Source organism: Merops nubicus, unplaced genomic scaffold (genome assembly GCF_000691845.1).
Source record: "Merops nubicus isolate BGI_N331 unplaced genomic scaffold, ASM69184v1 scaffold23099, whole genome shotgun sequence".
Classification (NCBI taxonomy): domain Eukaryota; kingdom Metazoa; phylum Chordata; class Aves; order Coraciiformes; family Meropidae; genus Merops; species Merops nubicus.
In genome coordinates this window covers 4,500-24,906 of record NW_008633376.1, presented here as the reverse complement: position 1 = coordinate 24,906, position 20,407 = coordinate 4,500, and the positions used below count along the sequence as shown (strand labels likewise).

The 20,407-nt window shown below is 37.1% G+C and overlaps 1 protein-coding gene across 1 annotated transcript in view; it reads right to left on the bottom strand.

The window, feature by feature from the left end:
* Nucleotides 1–20,407, bottom strand: part of LOC103780556 (ran-binding protein 17-like) — a gene marked incomplete at both ends in the record, with an annotated part of 43,670 nt that overhangs the window by 19,485 nt on the left and 3,778 nt on the right. The window contains 5 exon segments of the mRNA XM_008948245.1: nt 919–1,026; nt 7,375–7,463; nt 13,684–13,787; nt 18,589–18,679; nt 18,760–18,804. Of these exon segments, the coding sequence (XP_008946493.1) occupies nt 919–1,026; nt 7,375–7,463; nt 13,684–13,787; nt 18,589–18,679; nt 18,760–18,804 (437 nt within the window).

The window sequence follows — 20,407 nt, the reverse complement described above, 5'->3', positions numbered from 1 at the left end:
AGAATGATGAGAACACATACTTCTTTGCTGAAAACTCTAAAAAACATTGGTAATGAAGATACCCCACACAGAGACTTTAGCTATCAATTTTTCATTTTAAAAAAAAGTATGTTTATTTTCCTTTGGGCCATATGCTAAAGATTTCCAAGTGTAATGGTAACTTGCCGAAATAAAGTGTTCTGTTAGGTGTAGTAGAAAAGGAATTTCCTTCTAACTACTGCAATGTCAAGTACTGAAATGCCCTCCCAGAATCATTCCAAGGCCTTTTTGGTTGGTCCACTGAGAAGACTTCAGATGTGGGAGAAGTTACCTACATGCGGATTATAAATATTGCTGTATTAAATATTAGATGTCATTCCTTCCTATTTTGGCTAGAAGAGTTGAATCATATAATCATTTACATTGGAAAAGACCTTTAAGATCATCCAGTCCAACCTTTACCTCTCTCCACCAGGCCACTTCTGCAGCAGATCCCGCTGAACCATGTCCCTAAGCACCTCATCTACTTGACTTCTAAGGAGTTGTGGCTTTAGAGGCACATGTGTATGCTGCTTGGCTCAAGGCAAAAATTCAGCCTGCAGCAAGCTTTGAGAGCAAGCAATCTGCTGGTATTTAATGACAGAGTCAGTATTTATCCCTGGTTAAAGCACACACTTCCACTAACGTTGAATATGAAGACACAGTAGCCTCTCACACATATCCTTGCAATTCATCCTTACCAGCAGATTATGTAATATCTACCATTTTGGTAAAACAATACAATGACACTGCAAGTTTATTAATTTTGTTGCAAAATACAGAAGTAGCAGTCTTAAGTCAGTTAGACAGCATAAGGATACGCAAAACTTAGAAAGACAACGCACAGACTGTGTACCATGACAGTATTCATCACTTAGCTAATTTTCACATGCTTCTTACCTGTTTTGTGTTAATTCTGCCATCAGCTTCAAGATCGAGGTTGTGCACGCAGGGTCACGGTGCCACAGTTTGATACCTCTTTGCAGAACAGAAAGGTAGGTAGGGTATCTTCACCAAGCTGAGTTAAAGACTATAATGATAAAATACACCTTGCAAAACAACTTCCCCTCAAACTGTACTACACCATTAGGGGCGTGGGCCAGCTCATTCTGACACACGCCCTGCCAGAACCTACACATTTAAGCAAGTCTCTGCTTAGAAGATGAAATCCTTTGGCAGCTTCAGTGGTTGAGTGGGAAATAGTTAACGCACCAGAGCTGTAATAAAGGAAAAGGGAAGCAGTTTGTGTGTGTGAAGCTAACCTGTAAGTACCTATTGTAAAACAAGCTTGGATTTTTAATGAATGGCCCAAGTCAAAAATGGCAATTTAATTTAAAACCAACACAAATTTTCATATTAGCATGTCCTGGCCCCCACATTTCAGTGCCACTTTATAGATACTGTATTTGCTATATTAGAACAATTTGATTGTATGGAGTTGTTTCCAGAGCATTCAGGAAAAGAATTCAGCCAAACTCTGTGTGGGAGACCAGCAAAGTTAAAATTCTAAGAACTCTTTTAGGAGAGCTGTTGCGTGACCTGCCCTAGACTGGATGGTCCTGCTCTGGCAGGGGGGTTGGACTCAATGATCTCTGCAGGTCCCTTCCAACCCCTAACATTCTGTGATTCTGTGATCAGCACCCAAGAGACATCTGTTCTTTTAAAGCAGGACTTTAAAGGATGCAATACAGAAAAAATAAGTTTAGCAGACTCTGCCATGTAACTTAAAAAAAAAAAATCTTATGAGTTACTGACTGTATCAAAATATTTCATGCAACGATTTGATACAAAGCTGACCCCTACTTTTCCCAATGTGCTGAAAAAAAAGAGTTTATTTGGATAAGAATGCAGACTGGTAAGTGAAAATGAGGTACCATAGCTCGAGTGCCAAAGAACTAAACAGTTCTTTTATATTGAACCAAGAGATTTTAACAATACGATTTGCTATTAAAACATGATCTAACTCATCTACTCAATTGTTTTGTTTAATAATAAACTTATTTTTCATTTTTAACTTTGTTCCATGTCATATAATTTTGCTTTATTTAACCACAGAAGAAACAGTGACTATCCATATGAGAACACTATTGCCCATTCAGACAATAAAGGCAACTACTGTGAATCTTATGAAGTATAATACAGGCCAAGCACTCAACATGGGATTGTGAAATAGAAGTCCAAAATACATAAAGATTTACACGCTTCCAGGATCTGTAGACACAGCCGTGCCTCAGTTTGATACAGCTCTTCTGAAGCCGTCAGACAGAGCTTGCTGATGGATGACAGTGCTGTGCAGACAGATGGAAGGCATTCTGGCTACCCATGCCTGGCTGAGGCATCTCAAGACTAGTGCATTTTTGCTGCCAGCTGCTTGAGGCACTGCAGGCATAAACTATATATAGTGGAAGAGCCTGACACGTGGAATATACTTCTAGACCTTGCTTCTTGCTCCTTTATGGGGTTCTTTACATTTTAAATCAAACAAACTAGAGTTAAAGATAGCATGGAGAGTTATCCAGTTTTAAGCTGGGATTTAAATTCAAATCTAACTTACCTAGAATCCCCTCAAAGCACACAGATGATCTATGCCACTTCACACCTTTAAAAAATCACTAATGCCAATTCCATTTTTTCTGAGGTGGGCTTCCAATCCAGCTCACACTCTCAATGGAGGACGGTAAATATCCTCAAAATGCAGCAGAATTCATGTAAGGTGCAGAAGTGAGCTGGGCTATTAGTTCTCCTAAATCAGGCCTCTTCCTTGGCCTCCCCAGTAGCCCCATGCACACAAAAGGGAGACGGTGCAGTGGTGCAAAGCCCCACTGTGGAATTTCCTGGGGTAGAAAACAATTGCCTTTTCAGACTTCATGGTGAAGAGAGTAACCCAATGGGCAAGTCCTACAACCAAAATGTAAGTCAGCAGAATCAATGGCTGCCGATACATCCAATATGATTAGCTCTCTTAGTTTAGAAGCTTAAGCACTGAGCTCATATTAATCATAAGGAAAGACTGGAAACTACAGCCAAATTTTATAAAACACAGGGTCAACAGAAAAGCTTTGGCAATTTATTACTTCTTTTATAAACCAAATAAAGTTAAATAAATTGGTTTTAAAACCACTTACAAATAATATTCTAACAACAAGGTTCAAGGAATCTGGCTAAGTCATGAACTACCCTGACCAGTCAGTTCAAGCTCAAAGGAATTAAAACTGCAAAAATTGGTAGTGAGGTTTGAATCAATGCACTGGCAATAACAGCTATTACAAACACATTAGTGATCAGGTAGCCTTGTTTCATGAGAACACGTTCCCATCTTTTCTTGTGACTAGGGAAAAATCAATCTCTAAAGCCGTTCGTTTGGCTCTTCCAAGTTTGTAGCCAATTCTGAATCCTTAAAACACAGAAACTAAAACCTCAGTTCTTCAAAAATACAATCATTTGGAGCAAGCCATCTTATCACTGTATGTAATTTTATTTTATTAAGATATTAAGAAATATGGTATGAATTTGGATAAATATGCAACAATGGTAGTTTGGTGGCAAGATTGTTTTGCTTGTTCTAGTGGTGTACATCTGAAGCAGCACAGGATCAGATATCTGACTATCTAGGTCAGCTGGAACTTTTAAACGGCTGCTACATACAACACCTAAATGGCAGATCACTCTTCTTTAAACTCAGTGTTTATGAAACAATACACACAGGTATTTTTATACAGGCAATTTCATGCACTCATGCATACGTGTTGTGCACTATCTAGCCGACTGCAACTCAACCTAGTAATTTAATTGTTGCAACCTGTTTTCTTACTGCAACCTTTTTCTTTTAGAGACAACAGATGTCATCAAACATACCAAGAATCAACTGGGAGGAACCCAGGAAAAATTGCTGATGGGTTACCACCTAAGTGTAGAAACCACCAAATGAAAGTAACAAAGAGTTCTGCCCTGAACTCACAAGTCAAACTCCATGGACATATCTGACTGCAACACCAAGACCATAGACCACAGTCTGGTGTTAGTAAGGAAGAAAAGAGATTAATCGTTCAACATGCTATCCAGACAGTCTTGAAGCAAACAGCAGAACGAAATACGTAAGGAGAATTGTCACTGGTAAGAAAAACAGGTTGGGATTCTACTCAAACTAGTGTACGGGATTTTTCAGGCCACACCAGCATGTTCAGGACTGACCTGCAAATTACACAGTTCACATGTTATGAATACAAAAGGTAAATAAACTTTCCAAAGCTGTGGTACTGTAATTGTCATTGACAGCTTGACATATCAATATTTCAGGAAGAATAAATGACTTTCATATCCAGGGTTTTGGCGCTTTTTTTTGCCATTGTTTTGTTTTGGTTTATTTGTTTGTTTGTGTGATGTTTTTCTTCATCTTTCATTACTAGATACTTTGGGAAGATGCTATAGTTAACACCTGAAGCTGCTTAAAATATTTGGAAATATTTTAATGAAGTCTTTTGAGAGATCACCTAATACAACTTTAAAACCAATTCTACTATTATTATAAGTATTTTTTCTTCACCCCTTGCCAGAGGAAAACTATAAATCTTGTCTCAGCTGAATGAACACCATTTATCATATTCATTTTCTTGTCAATACAATTATGAAAAGCCTTTGGCCTTTTTCCAAGGAGCCCGATTTGCTAGAGAAACTCGATTAGTATAAGCAAGCCTGCTACAAACCAGCCTTATTTGGCAATCTCGCGCAGCTTCAGCGTACCTGACGACTCACCTCTAAACCAGGAGTCTAATAACTCAATCATCATGGTAAAATACAAGATACAACAGTGTCCCCCGTGCCTTTCCCCCAACCCCTCCCAGAACCAAGAGGACTTCAAAGAAATTCTTTCTGCTCATTTTTGCCATCTACTGGACAAAACTTAAATCCTAAACATTGAGATCAGAAAAAAGAGAAGAATCTCTCAGGTGAGAGATTTATTGAATGTAATTTGTTTTGATATGGACAGGGCTTAGACCCAAAATATTTCCTGCAATCACTAGAAAAGTTTATCCATAGAGTATCCTATCAGGAATTTACAAGTAACTCTTTCGGAGAGTTGTCAGTACAGAATAAACATCATCTTATGGTATATTAAAAGCGTAACCTTTTATCCCTTGCCCTTTTGTATTTTTTATTTATTGAACAAATGCAAGTAAATCAGATTTATTTTGGCTAATATTCTGTATTTGCCATTTTCAATACTGAAATACTACGGCCTCAAATAGACTAAGATCTGCTTCAAAACCAGCTTTCCTTTCCTATTACAACAATTTTCTGATGATATATTTGAAACTACAAAAGAAATATGTTAATCAAAAGTCATTTAAACTTTATATGATAAAACTGGCACCTAACTCTCCCTTTTCCTCCCATTTACCTTTGTCTCATATACAGTAAATAAGAGTTGCAGTAATAGCAGCTTATTCTGCTATAATGCTTTGGATCAATACCTAGATGAAGCTGGACTCAGCCAAATGAGGTGAAATCCACTGGAAGGAAGCAGGCACTTACCCTTTATAGACAAAGATGAGGAAGAAAAAAAAATTCTGAACCTGTGCAAAGGAAAAGAAACTGAGAAGGCCTGAGCTCCGAATCCTACACAAAGCTACATTTCAATCTATTTTTATTGTTAAAATAGCATAATGAAATCCCAAACTTGGAGGCTGTTTTTATTTGTTGGAAATAAACTTAATTCAGAAATTGAAAGGAGTAAATGAATTTTAAAAAAGAAATCAGGAAAGGGTACTGAGGATTACATATTCTGGATCCCTGTACAAAAATCCACCTCCGTGGATGAATCCATTTCTTTCAAATGGAGAGGAGGTAAGTCTCTTATCCCTCCTCCTACAAACACAGATCTGCAGTTCTGCACAGGAAAAGAGCAGGATATTCGTGCTGTACCAGCAAAAACAAACTAAAAAGAATCTGAAATGGAAGCAGCACTGATCTTCTTTCACGCATCTTCCTGATTTTATTATTAAATTTTAGGGCAACACAAGCACAAACAATACTAATGAAGTTAAATGTACCCAGTGGTGCCCATTAGAAAATGAGATGCTAATTCACAGTCTGGCTTCAGTAGTTTGGTTTTTGTTTTTGGTGGTCATGGTGCTTTTTTTGTTTGTTGGTTTTGCTGATTTTTTTTTTCCCACTAGTCCTTTAAAACTGAATTTAACTGAATAGAACTGATGCTTTCCACTGATTTTAAGAGAAATGATGATTACACAGCTTTACGTTTTGGACTTTTTGCAAGCTGACCCTGCACAAGGAATCACTGCAGGCTTGTGAAGGTCTTAAACAGGGCTTACCTGCGTGGTCACCAGGATCCCAGCACCCAGCTCACAAGGATGTCAATCAGATCATACCTAGTTCTGCTGTACAGCCCTTCAGTTCTTAAAGGCTGATTTCCTAGCTGCAATTTGGTAACGATGCATTCATTCCTCTCTCTTAACCAGGAAAATTATTAGTATTTACTTAAAAATATTTTTAAAAGCTTGATTTCTAGTAAAGCATGTAATTCTACTCAAATGTTATCTTTTTCTGTCCATAAGATACATACTTAACTTCCACAGTGATCCAAATTATGAAATAAATATTTTCACAGCTACTTCACCAATGTATTTCAGCAGTTTGTTACGAATATGACTGTGTGCCTGAACAGAGAATTACAGCTACTCTATTTGTAAAAATACAAAACATTTCTCTATAATATTAAGAAAATACCCATGAGTATTATTGTATTTGTCGGCATAAAAATGCATACAACACTTAAACCAAATAGAGTTCCATTATCATTACTTACTGAAGAAAACTACGATCTAAAGATTTTGATGTTGTTTTCAGATGTCCATTTGCTTCTGGATCAAGAGACTGCAGGTGTTGTGATATTAATAGAGCTGACATAAATAGAAAGTAACTGACTAAATTAAAGACATGATTCATACCAGAGAGAGAAATCTCCCCAGATAGCACTTGTACGCTATTTTTTAACCACTTTTGATGTTAAACCCAATGTAAGTACATTGTGCTTGGTGTAAAAGACAGCTTTTTTTTTTTTTTTTTTTCCCCAATGAAGGGATGAGGGGTTTCTGACGGGAAGAAAACCACTTGGATATGTTTTCTAGATTAGTAGTGTGACACAACAAAAAAGTGACCTCTCTGTGGTCCTTCCCAGTTAACTGCATGGTTGCCATTGTGCTGTAATTTTAGCTGATTACACATTAGTTCATTTAGCTTTGTTTCCTCTTCCCACTGTGCCATACTATTAAACTAATGCAAGGGGCCTGGTCTCCCTCTGTGCACAGAGCTGGTATTGTCATCGTGTAATAAGGATACATCCAGTCAAACAGCATGGTGTAGCTGGTCTTTGTGTTCAGTGCAAGGGCAATCCCTCGAAGATCCCTTGCCAGCCCGATCAACATACGCTGTCAGTGGGAAAGAGACACAGTAATTGATTTTCACGTTAGCACCGAGCAGATGGAGTAATAATCAGCCAATAATGACCACATATCTGATTTTGATTCATTAGTTTAAATGTCTCGCTCAAATTTTTTATTTTTTTTTATTTTTTTTTTTTAAAAAAAACCCACAAAGGTTCTTTTAACAAACAGGATTTCAAAAAGTTTTATGGTGATAACACTAGCAAAATGCTTAGGAAATGCTTTTGATTATTTGCTATGCTATCCTAATGTATAATGCAAATTAAAACATAATATATGAATACTGTATGTTAAAGTTTAAAAGTGCTTCCTGCATTAATATATTTAAAGTAGTAATAAAAACAATAAAATGTTAATTTAAGTTTCTAATATTTTGAGTGAGGTGTAAGACTAACGGATACTCATAACAAGCAGCAATTAAGGTTGCACTGAGAATCTCATTGTACTGTTTTGTTTTTTTTTTTTAAGTAGTTTTCCAAGTTAGGTTTCTGCAAAATGCAACTTTTTTGTTTACAAAGACCATGCAAATCTCTACCTCTATTAAAGTTAGTTCTGAGACACAATTTTTTTCCCTTTTAATGAAGTGTGGCTTCAGAATCTTTCCAGCTCAAAAGCAAGCAACATTTTATGCATAGATAATTAGCCCCACTAAAGGGATGTTTTCAGCATAATTAATAGACACCAATAAGAAACAGCAGTGAATGAAAAATATTTTAATAATATAAACAAACTTTTCAATCTACTTAGACAAATATTCTTTTTTGATAATTAAATAGTTTTAATAAATTTTATCTGTGTGCAGGTGGGGTTTGTGGTTTTTTTTTTTTTTTCCTAATAAAAGTATCACAGTACTGCAGAGTCTGGTAACAAAAATAATCATAGAAGCATGATAAAAAAAAAAAACAAAACCAACACATTAAGGGGTTCTTTCTTTAAAACCAGAGTTTTCAATAATGTACCACTTGGTGCTAACACTAATATTTATAGTGTTGAGAAATACAAAAGATAAGATTGACATATTAAGTTTAACTGCTCACATAAAGAGCAAACAATGGCTGATGCCTTGTTAAACTGCTAAACGTAATCTTACACAAGGGCTAATTCCTACTTTTCATATACAGAGCCATTAGGTCAACTGACTTGGACAGCACATACACAGATTTATCCAAGGATAAACTGAGTTCTCTGCAGAATGCTGGTGAGGTTGCTAGGAGTATTTTAATATTTGCATTTCCTTTCTGTTGTGCATTGAAATGGCCTGAACTTGCAAGATGCTCAGAGGTCTCAACTCTCATTAAGTTTAATGGGACTTTGAAATCACTAGAGAGGAAGTGTTCAATACTGAGAAGATGCAATATAAAATTGTTACTTTATATTAATCTGTATTTTCATACTTTGTGTGCTGTTTTGTCACACGGAAAATAACTGTTCAGCAGACACAGGGGCCAAAACATAAAGAATTAAAAAGACTCAGCAGTGATGTTTCGTACTCCTTCTGAAGGGATACAGAGGTGCAACAATATATAAAAGGAAGTGGAAATCTTCGCAACTAATTTTGGTCCCTTTGCCCACTCTAGCCACAAAAAAGGAGACAAGCAAGACTGCACAAAGGAAAGGCTGGAGCAGGGAAGAAGAGAAGCTACAGCCCCTGGCAAGACGCACACTTGCCTTTGTGTGAGGATGCGCTCAGAGAGAAAGAGCTCACCATCCTACTGTGGTCTCCAGAACGTGGATTAGAACATGACAACCAGCCAAACCCACATTCCTCTAACAGGCTTATTCTGTCTTTATAGAAACAACTGGTTGTTAAGAAAACACTCTTTTGCAAACGTGTTTAAAAAAAGTTTGGTTGTGAGACTTTAAACATTATTAATAAAAGCAGACGTGCAACTTTCTTTAAAGTACAATCGCACGTTTCTGGGAACCTACGCAGACACCAGGCTATTTCAGACACCGTTTGACCTTCAATTCTAAAGAAAGGAGAACAACTACTACATTAAACTATGATTCTTGGTTTTCTGTTCTTGAAATTCAGGTTTTGTTGTTAAAACCTCCACACCGTTAACCGCACTATTCTTAATAAGTGACTTCAGTCTACAAGGTGCCATACTACTCTTGTCCTGTAAAATCCCAGCAAACTTGGTGATTTAGGTATTATCCATGAGAATTCAACTTTATAAAATAACGCTGTCCACAGTTGGTAACATCTGAACAGCCTATATAACAGCCTGCAGAACCCTGAGATAAATCTTAATCCATTTTAAGTCACTGGTAAAAATACCTTTACACTCTAATAGGAGCAAAAGTCACCCTAGATTCCATGCTTGCTTAAGTCACATTTTAAAACAAGCCTCCACACCTGCCCCCACCCCCAACCCTAAGATCCCAAGACAGTCTAGTTTTGGTCCATTACAACTCTTCAAATAGCACTTAGGTGAATAAAATTTATTAATGATAAATAGCATTATACACTTATACATCTACTTTTTGTCTATCATCCTGTGGGATCCAAAGTACCTTGCAAAAATAACAGAGTAATTTGAGGAATACGCGAAGCTACTGCTTCATTCACAACCGAGCACCAGCCATTTCTGCGCAAAGTTACAGCTCATAACAACACCAGTAAGTGCAAAAGGAGTAAGATGAAAAGTGAAGACCAGTAAATACAAGAAACATGGCAAGAGGAGCTTGTCAGTGATAGTACGTGGGTTTATACATTACTTTTCTTGCTACTGAAATAATTTGGTTAAAATTTCTGTTTGGAGACACTCTTCCCTGAATGTCAGTGATAAGTTTACTTAGGATTAATTAAAGCAAAGCCGTTTAAAAAATAAATTCAAGTAATTTTTTTGTCAAAGTCCTGAAGAAGATTTTTCAATGGCTATTTCAAAGGAAAGGAACTGAAGATTTAAATATTCATGGAAAAAGCCTCCATGACTTGCCAACACGTGCCAAGTGTCTGACTAACGCAATTTAAAACAGACAACACTACTCACACCACCCACCCCCAAAACGGGGCTTGTAATGGAAAGTCTGACAGACCCTTAACTATAGTGGCACTACTGGGTGCAGCTATAATATTACCCTCATAATTCTACTATATAATAACAACAAAAGAAAAAAAAAGGTGAAGGGTCATTGCGCTTTGTCTTTAGAATTAAGATGGCTGTCTTCATCCTTACAGCATACTCTTAATTCTGGAGACACGTCTTAATAACCTCTAAATAGTTCCAACAAAAGAGCCGTGTCAGAGGAATGAGCAGGCCCCAAGGTGTTTCAACTGGAGTGTTTTCATCTGCCTTTATTGCTCTATCCCTCTCCAGAATTAAGGCAATAACCTGTGATAAATTATTCAGGAACTGCTACAGGGATCAAAGCAAAATCATTCTGTTAAAGTGCTGTTTGCAACATTTGGCACTTAGTGTGAAAACTTTTAATGTGTGCAAGCTGAAAATCAAGGATTTTAAATAATTTAACAGCATGGAGTTTCTACAAACCAGCTAAAGATAGCTTGTTGATATTTAACTGCTTTTTCCTCAGATCCTTGGGTTTTTTTATGCGTTTCTAGCAAATCTGATAATGTCACAAGTATAAACAAAGTACTACTGAGATTGCAGGTACCCAGTCAATATATTACTTAACCAGATTGTCAAGAGATGCCTTGAAATTTAGAGAAGAAAACTAGCCACTGTTTTAATACAGGACATTTTTCCCATTAATATAAAAACGTGAAGAAGGAAGTAGCCAAAAAAAAAAAAAAAGTAGTAAAAATGAAAGCAAAGCGCATAATTAGTTAAGTCATCTTCAATTATATTTGATCTCTCTGGAAAAGAAAGCTAAACATATGCTTTGTATGCAGATGTAATGATTACAAATGTATTTTAAAAAGAAAGAGCTCCCTTGTTGCGACTGTTTTTCAATGGCGTATTTCAGATATATTAAAACCCTAAAAAAACCCTAGCCAGTTAGAAAATCCTAGTGAAAACCACAAATTAAATGAATTTGGCAGTCCTGGACCATTTTCATAGTGATATTTTAACAGTGTCATCTCCCTGTGGATCAGAATACTAAGCATTTTGTTGAAGAACTGAATTGTTTTTGTTTTCAGTACTTGCAAAATGAAGTACCTGAAAGCACTTTTGCATGTATTATTTATTCATCATGATAGAAAAAATAACTTTAACCTAATAAATTATGTTTAAGAGAATTTAGAGCAAAAGTTTGGTTTATGATAAAGCAACAGATTTAGTTCTTTATCAATAGCTTAAAGCACCAAGTTTTCTTTATACAAATTAGACAGATGGTGCTTACAGTAGAATTTACTAAAGGTCTGTCACAACAAATGCAGCCAAGCTGCATATTTAATCACTGCAGAACCTTGTCTACCTGCAGCTGCCAACTGCTAATCCAATTTCCCTGATAAATGTGGCAAGAGACACGATCAGCAATAAAGAGCATCTAACTCCATTTTCCTGCAGGGCGTCTTTTGATGAACATTTAGGACGGAAGCACGGAGTGCACTGTGTGGCCCTGGCTGGTGGCAGCTGCATGCATTTTGAAGACACAGTTCTCAGGTTACTCACTTAATTCTGCCACTATCATTATGTTGCTATTGATCTCAGTAGCTCTTGTCTACACAGCATTACTCTAGATGAAGCTGAATCAGGCAGTTATCATGCATCAAACTTGCTCAAAAGCCTGGAGATTTCCCCTTAATTACTTGTGATTTTATTTGCAAATACCGTTAAAGTGTAATCAAGCAGTCACTTTCCAGGGTCGTTAAGAACTTGCTAGTTTAGGAATATATCACTGGCACTCCATTGAAATTTCTCTACTAAGATACTTTCAAGTGAACCAGACGGGACAACGGTAAAATTATTTTAATAAACTGAATCCTCACATGAAGAAAATACAGGACTTTCCTACAGAAAGGGTAATTCTATCAAATTACCTCTGTGCTCTAATTTTTAGGATTTATAACTTCAAAATATGAGATGAATCCAAGATAGATGAACTGCCTCTATTTAACAAATGAAAAATGGTTAAAATTAAATACATAAAGCAACAACTAGAATTAAGTAATTGTTGAAATCATCTTAAGTACTATTTAAAAAAAAATATTAGCTTAATTCAAGCGATTATTGGGAACTATGCATCTCCTGCTCATGTCAGAGATGTACTGCAGACAAATTATTTCCTAAATATTTCTAGTCTGTTTATTTTCTTATGAAAGGAAGTGAATAAATAAGATGATATAGTATTTAAGTTTCCATCGTATTTTAAAATCTGAAATTAAAAACTGTTGTTAAGATTTCTTCAAAATGACCCCGCATAGCTGAAGCGAGCACTCCAGTGTGCATTGTTAACTATTTATCCAGTGACAGCAGAAGGGGATCTCTTTAATGCAATAGTTCTCTAATTTACTATCATTCCTGATGATGCAAGCTTCTGTCTAGCAAGTCTTTTTCTTCCCTAAAATATACTGTTGTTCTGACACAAACAGCTTGCTACACTTAAGGATTTTACTAATAAAACATAATGTTGTGTTAGATATTATGACTGTTGCCACAGCTGAACTGACTTGTCAAATCAATCCTAATATGGCTCCCACAGGCACATAAAAACCTTATTTAGCTATCAGTTATCCTAATCACTTTGTTCAGTTTAAGGGTGCAATGCTTCAAGACCAGTTCCTATTTATACATATATGCCCAGCCATTTAATAAAGTCTTGATTTATATAATAAATTCTTGTTTGAAAAAATACTTTAAAGCTGCAGTGTTTTATCAAGTGTGTTACAACATGTCTCCTCATACCCCCAAATAAATATGTTAATATACACAAACAGGATACGTGCACAGCAAAGGGAAATACTACACATGAAACTGATAAGCTATCACTGAAAACAAATTTGTCCTTTTATTTATAAATGGGGTCACTTGATCTGCAAAGCACTAAAAAATCCCAAGGCCTTTACAAAATCTTTCTACAAAGTTTGTTTAGGATAGTAATTTGTTGCCTTTGTATCTCTACTGTCTACATTCCTGACTGTATAAATGCATACAGATATAAATAGAGATATAAGAATACAGGTATATATGTGCCAAGACAGACAGAAGAGATGACAGGCTGCTTGTTAAAGGCTTGCCCCACTAGGAGTTTTTCCCATCAATAATTTCTTTCCCAGTCACTGAAATACACCTACCTTTGCTGCTTCTTCTTCAGAACTACTGTTGAGTATCTGAGTCACGCTTTCAAAGGAAATGGCGAGGGGAAGCATGAAATTCTCAAACTCATCCTCATTTTCACCTGCAGGAAAAGAAACCAAAAAAACACAGTAAAAGCATTGCATCGTATTCACACTGCTGTTCAGAAGGGTCAGTCTCTTAGTCTTTTATAGAAAAATCTCACTGACACCATGGGAGCTTTCATATGACCTACAGGAACAAAAACCTGAGGTTTGACATGTTTTTCCTGAGCTTTAAACAAAGAAGACAAATTGTTGCTTGCAAACAACTTGTATCTGAGAGTGGCATGTCTCTGCATTTCACATCTTTCTTCTTTTCATATTTCTATTTTCTCTGTTAATCTGATAGCATTTGTTCAGTATTCTAGAATAATATCCACATACAAAAATCCAACAGTGAGAAAATGTTAAAACTATAACAAGAAATTACCCTTCACATTTACTTGCAGTATGATGTTTAAATCACAATCTTTTATTACCCTATGCTATTTTTTTTCTACCTCTGGTCTACTTAGTACACAGAACAAAAAAGCTGTGGAAATAGATTTGGACTGTGTTTGCATTATTTGTGTGTCTCTATTACCTCATTTGTTTCAAAAGGTGAAATTTAGACTAAATTGTGAACTCAGAGTAAAAGGAAACAAGATGTTGTGGGTAGGGGAAAAAAAGTGATTGTCTCTGAAAGCCTGGAAACTGGATTATTTTTGCTTTGTCATGACCCTGAACAAGCAACTACAAACAACTTTTTAGAAATGGCAATTTGCATGAGGATGGTACTCAAGCTACTTATCTTCAAACCCTTAATGAGGGTAGCTTGCCTCTTGCATGAAGATTCCCCTCGAGAGTAATTCAGAGTAGGAATTTAATTTATGTTCTTTAAAGAGTTCTTTGCTATAGGGCTTCTCTCCCTTCTCTCTTCATTGGCAAAGTCTGGCAAGCTAAGTTGCAGCTGAAGTTAAGAGGAGTCTTGTGTGTGTCAAACTGGTTGTGCAAAGTTAGCATAAGCTTTACAGTTGAATTTCTACTCTTCATATGCCCACCTGTAAAATGGGTCTAATTCCAGCCCCTTATCTTTAGGGTCACCTCAAAGAACACATCACATACACCAGTACAACAATAACAAAGACAGAAAAGGCCAAGAAGAAAAAAGTCCAGGAAGAAAAACATCACAAGAGAAAGCAAAGTGTTGACTAACATATAAATCCAGATGACAAAACAGAAAGGAGGAAAAAAAAAGAAATCAAGATACTCGGTAGTTTCTCATTAAACTAGGATGACACATCTGAACTGAAAGAGGCACATATCCTCAGAGAACTTACTGTGATCCTGCAATTAAAACTGCCTCATCACAACGTAAATATTTGCATGGAGAAGAGAGGAACACCGCAGAGGCAATCCCTGCGACAGCACTTCCTCAGTTCTGAATGCCTGGCTCTGTGACCTGAACTGCCTCCCTTCAATACAGGGCATTTGTGCCCAGTTTTCCTGAGGTGTTTTTTTTTTTTTTGTTTTATTTGTTTGTTTGTTTTTTTAAAAGCAAAGGAAATACTTTCAATAATTTCATGCTGCTTCCCTGGTCAGCCATAGCTACAGAGCCTTCAAATGGCAATCTATGTTCAAGAACTTCCTTAAACTAGCCAAGTAACTGACCAAATCTGTGACTTCCATCCTGAATGTGCAGCAGAGCCAAAGGGTGAGATACTTTATACTAGATTTCAGAACTACTTGCTGGCAGTAATAGGATCTAGTGGACTTTGGGAAAATCCCATCCTGTCCATGTTTGCCTGCCTCCTCTGCCATCCTCTCCTGCTGCTTTCATCTGGAGTCAGTCTTTTTATTTCTAATTCCTGGACCCTTGTGTCCTCTTCCAGTTACTCACAGTAATTCCAGACTATTAATCCATTTTTTTTGTTTCTGTGCTCCCAATCTCTTTGCTTGATCTAGCCATCAGCTTCCTCTCACCCTCCCAGGAGTTAAGCTATTTGTACACATGTTGCATAGCCTGATGCTATTCTCCTTTTAATCATTTATCAGATTTTTCTCATTGAGAAAAAAAAAACAACAAAAGAACATTCATTTACAAAGAGTCCCATACTGATATTGTCCCACACTAGCATACAGGCTAACAGAGTCATTGGGATACTGCTCCATGCAGAATTTGGGCTCAATTGCAATTTAGAGGGTTCTCAGGAGAAACCTGAATTATCACAAGACAGCAAAAGTAATACTCCATCTCATCCAGGGCACTGCATATCAAGACAGTCTCCACAGACACCAAACACATCCAAATTCAAGATGAACCCCTTCCTGAAAGTAGAATGTCAAGCAAACTTTTTTAAAAAGCTGAGAAGACTGAAGAACTACCAGAATGTCTGACGTCAGTTAGGACCAACATTTTAATGACAAACCAGTCAGTCATGGAAAAGCAATAAGGAGAAATCTTATGTGCTACTTCTGTTTTAAAATTCATTATAGGCAGTGAAGAGGGAATATACAATTAGGTTCCTATACAGTGGTGCCCTATTAATAAAATATTTTTTAAGCTTTAGAAAAGCAACACAAATTACTACCAATACATTTCTTTCAACATTTCTGTGCAAAGCCACATCCATGTCCTATTCATCAGTACAGTAGTCAAATGGAATGGAAGAAATATCCTAAACAGAACTGTCATGGTAAAACATTCATTTTTTACAATTCTAACTGTGCATACACATTGTAATTATGTTCTTTTCAAAGAAAAGAGATGCCTACTCATAAGTTACAATGGATTTGCTTGTGGCTTACAGCAATGGTGGTTTAAACCTGATTCACTCAGAGAGGTTTGGCACGAGTGTGACTGGATGTACCTGTAAGTACAGGACACTGACAGATCATGCTGAATACCTCCTGAAGGTATTTTCTACAGCTTAGATCTACTCCTTTTGGTAGTGTAGAAAAAATGTTTATTAAAATGTATTTATCTTAGTAAAAACTTTTATTTAAATATTACTTGTGTTTTTGTATTAGTTTTGATTACTACATACTTCACATGAAAGAATATTCAGTTTACTTTCGAAATCTTGGACTAAGAATCTTGGCCAAAGTGATGCAACTCTAAATACAAAAATATTATTAAAAACACAACCTGAAGCACATAAGGAATTCAAAGTCTAATTATATACAGATCAGGTTAAAGCAATTAAACAGAAAACAAAGTGCATTTTGAAGTAAATACCTATATTAATGTTCTTTCCTTCTCCAGATAAATTTGCTGGTCACTCCAGCAGCACATTGCTTAAAATGTAAATATTTGGAATTTACTGCATTCAGCTAATCTCAGAAAACATTTATACATCCAACAATAACTTAACCCTCATCCAGAAATTCCATCTTAATTTTGTCAATTTTTCGGTCAAACTATTTCTTTCCCACTTTATATGACAAAAATGCACCTACTGCTTATGTTATCCAACAGTGAGCTAGTACTGAAAGCAGTTTAACTGCAATTAAACACAGGTCCAGCTCACAGTTGCCATTCTTGAAGAAAACGCTGATAAATGTAGTTTGGTCTTGCCTCAAAGTTAACTGTTTTTAGCACTTTTCACCAGTAGACATACAGGTACCCACCTAGGGAACTAACAAATACACCTGGCTTATAACTGTGTTGCTCTCCTCTGAAAACACGCTGCCAAGTTAAGTCCGTTCATAAGGGCTGGAAATCAGTACACAAAAGAACGTATTTTTGAAGGCCCTCATCAGTGGCCCCCCTTGGAACACCTATGAACATCCACAGAATCATCACAGAAGAACAGAATGGTTTGGGTTGGAAGGGACCTTCAAGATCAACTAGTCCAACCCCTTTGCCATGGGTAGGGACACCTCCCACTAGACCAGGTTGCTCAAATCCCCATCCAACCTGGCCTTGAACAGTTCCAGGGAGGGCATACCCATAATGTCTCTGGCCAATCTGTTCCAGTGTCCCACTACTCTCACAGTGAAGAATTTCTTCCTAATATCTAATAAAAATATAACCTCTGTCAGTTCAAAGCCATTACCCCCCATCCTGTAACTATGCTCCATCTTCACGACAGCAGTCTGTAAGGCAGACAGAAGCCCACAACTCCGAACGGGGCCTCTGATGAGAACAGAGGCCATTTGAGACATTCTGTGTTCTTCACCATCAGCTTCTTTAGCCTACAATTTGTGTCAGTGTTCATTTTGACAAGACCAGCCTTCCACATTTAGACAACAGAGAGCTAATCATGAAGACAGAGTCCTGTAATCTACTCCGGTGGTCAAGGGCAGTGCCTGGATTCAGAGTGACCAAGTCCTTTATCCCACCTAGCTATCAGAGCATGGACTGGGTTTCACATGTGTCTAATAGCTCTGATTTCCAAAGGACTACTCAAAAGGTAGTCCCAAGTACACGTGTAAGTATCGACGGTTGAACTAGAAAACTCATAGCAATATTTATTAAAACTTGGAGGGTCTTTGTATATTGGGAACTTTTACAAAGAAGTGAAATAAAAAGCCCTTCTACTAGAAGCTGGAAGAGTCTGGCATAATCAATATGCCACCTGGAAATGCAAACTACTTAACTCAGGCACTTAATGTTGTAAATCCTCACACAGTTAATACCAAAAGTGCTTCTGTGCAAAGAAAAAAATAAACTCATCTTGCTTATTTCTTCCAGAGAAGTCAGCAAACAACTACAATGTTATTGCTTAATGCCATAAATTTCAAAAATTGATAGGCAGTGATTGAAATACCAACATAGTCACTGTACGATTAAGCTGCTGTTTGATCTGTTTAGTAACCTTAAAATTGATAGTACTACACAAGACAGCAAGGTCTCTCAGGGACACAAGAGAAGGACCTTACCTAAGTCTAACATGAGAAGATGAGTGAGAGCAGTGAAGAACACTGTCCATCACCTGAGGTCACTGACACTCAAGAAAGGGAAGTGTTCACTCTGTCAAAACACAAACATATGAGTTGTGTGCTACAAAATTTACTACACATAATGGATTTTAAAATAGTAAGAAAACTTACTGTGTGATTCTGAAGCATGAATTTCACAGCCTTTATTTTCACAGGCTTTTTCAGGAGACCAGAAGTGGCAGGCGTTAAGGAAGAATCAGCCTCACAGCATCGTGATTACTTTACCAGGTTGTACAGACTGTCAGGAATTTTTAGTGAGAAAAAAAGTCCTAACTGAAATAACAACAAATGTACATTAAAAATATATCTGAATTTCATCTAGAAATATATGTCATATAGATATTCTTTGGAACATTAAAGACCGTAATCTATTATTAATTAAAGCAATTACTTTTCATGGCATATATTCTAGTCACAAAAGAGATGAATGAACTAAATGACTTTTATAATTAAACAGAGAGTTTCTGATAATAAATGGTGCTGTTTTTTCCCCAGACAGACCCATGTCATCAGCATGTGAAAAAAAAAAGTGGCTTTGCAACTGTCTTCACTGAAGATGACTGGCATTCGGTAATGGGGCTGGCAGCAGCCCTAAGCAGCACTGAAGTAATGGCCTCAAAATCACAGAGGTGATCTGGCAGGCCCATCAAAAATCACATTTAATTTGTTTCAGTTACAACAGACAAAAATACATCTCATACACACTAAGCTATGCCGAACACTTAACGAAAGTATCTTCAGGTGCGTATGAACTGAACAGAAATTTCTTAAGAACATACAAAGTTTCAGAGCCAGAGCAAAGTCCATAACAAGGTAGTACAGGTAGAAATTTTGGATATTTCTATGGACACTTCCACAGGAATCCAAATTTCTCCAACCTTACAAAATACAAAGCAAATCTAATTGACTCCTGCTAAGCATGCACTGAAATTTCCCACTCCACAAACTGGCTAAAGTCAAGCCCAGATGGCTGGTAACTACATCAGAACAGCATCAGCCCCAGCCACCACGTCTGTTCTCAGTGCAGGCCCTCAGGAAGATCTACGGGTCTGCTCTGGTCTACACATTGCACTAGCAAAGCTATGTGACCCCTGGGCTGAAGCTCCTGGCCCTGCTCCAGCAGGACAAGCTGGAGTCTGTTTGCACCTGCTCGTATACAAAGGCTCCCAGGGAGATGCAGACTAAGTGCCACAGAAGCAACGTATGTCCTGGACTGCATATATTCTAGAAATCACATATTACTAGGTAGGTACACGTGATGAAATGTAATATTTTTCTTAAGGTTTCTTCTAAAAAGCACAAGGAATCATATTAAATCAAAATCTCAGTTTACAAGGACTATATTATAGAAGCCCTTAAAGTTCAGATGGTTAAGACATGTTTCACAACTTGAATCCTCTCCTATCTGTGTGAATTATGAACATCTTAAATAGCATGAGCACACACTAATTCCCCGTCTCAGATGACTCAGACATTTGGGGTTGGGCACAGGAGACAATACTGTATATTCCCAAAAGAGCCATGCTGACGTTTCGGTGAGCTTCTGTACAGAGAGATCCCTCACTGCCATGAGGGATGTCTGCAAAAAAGGAGCAAGAGAGCAGCCAAAGCAATGGCCTGGATTTTCTTACTCCTCCTTTGACATAAAACTGCTGTATGACTTTCCACAAGACATTTCACTCTCCGTTCTGCTGAGACAGTTCTGCCTCATGTCTTTAAAACAGGGATATAGAAGGTTTTGTGATATCCAAGTATATTG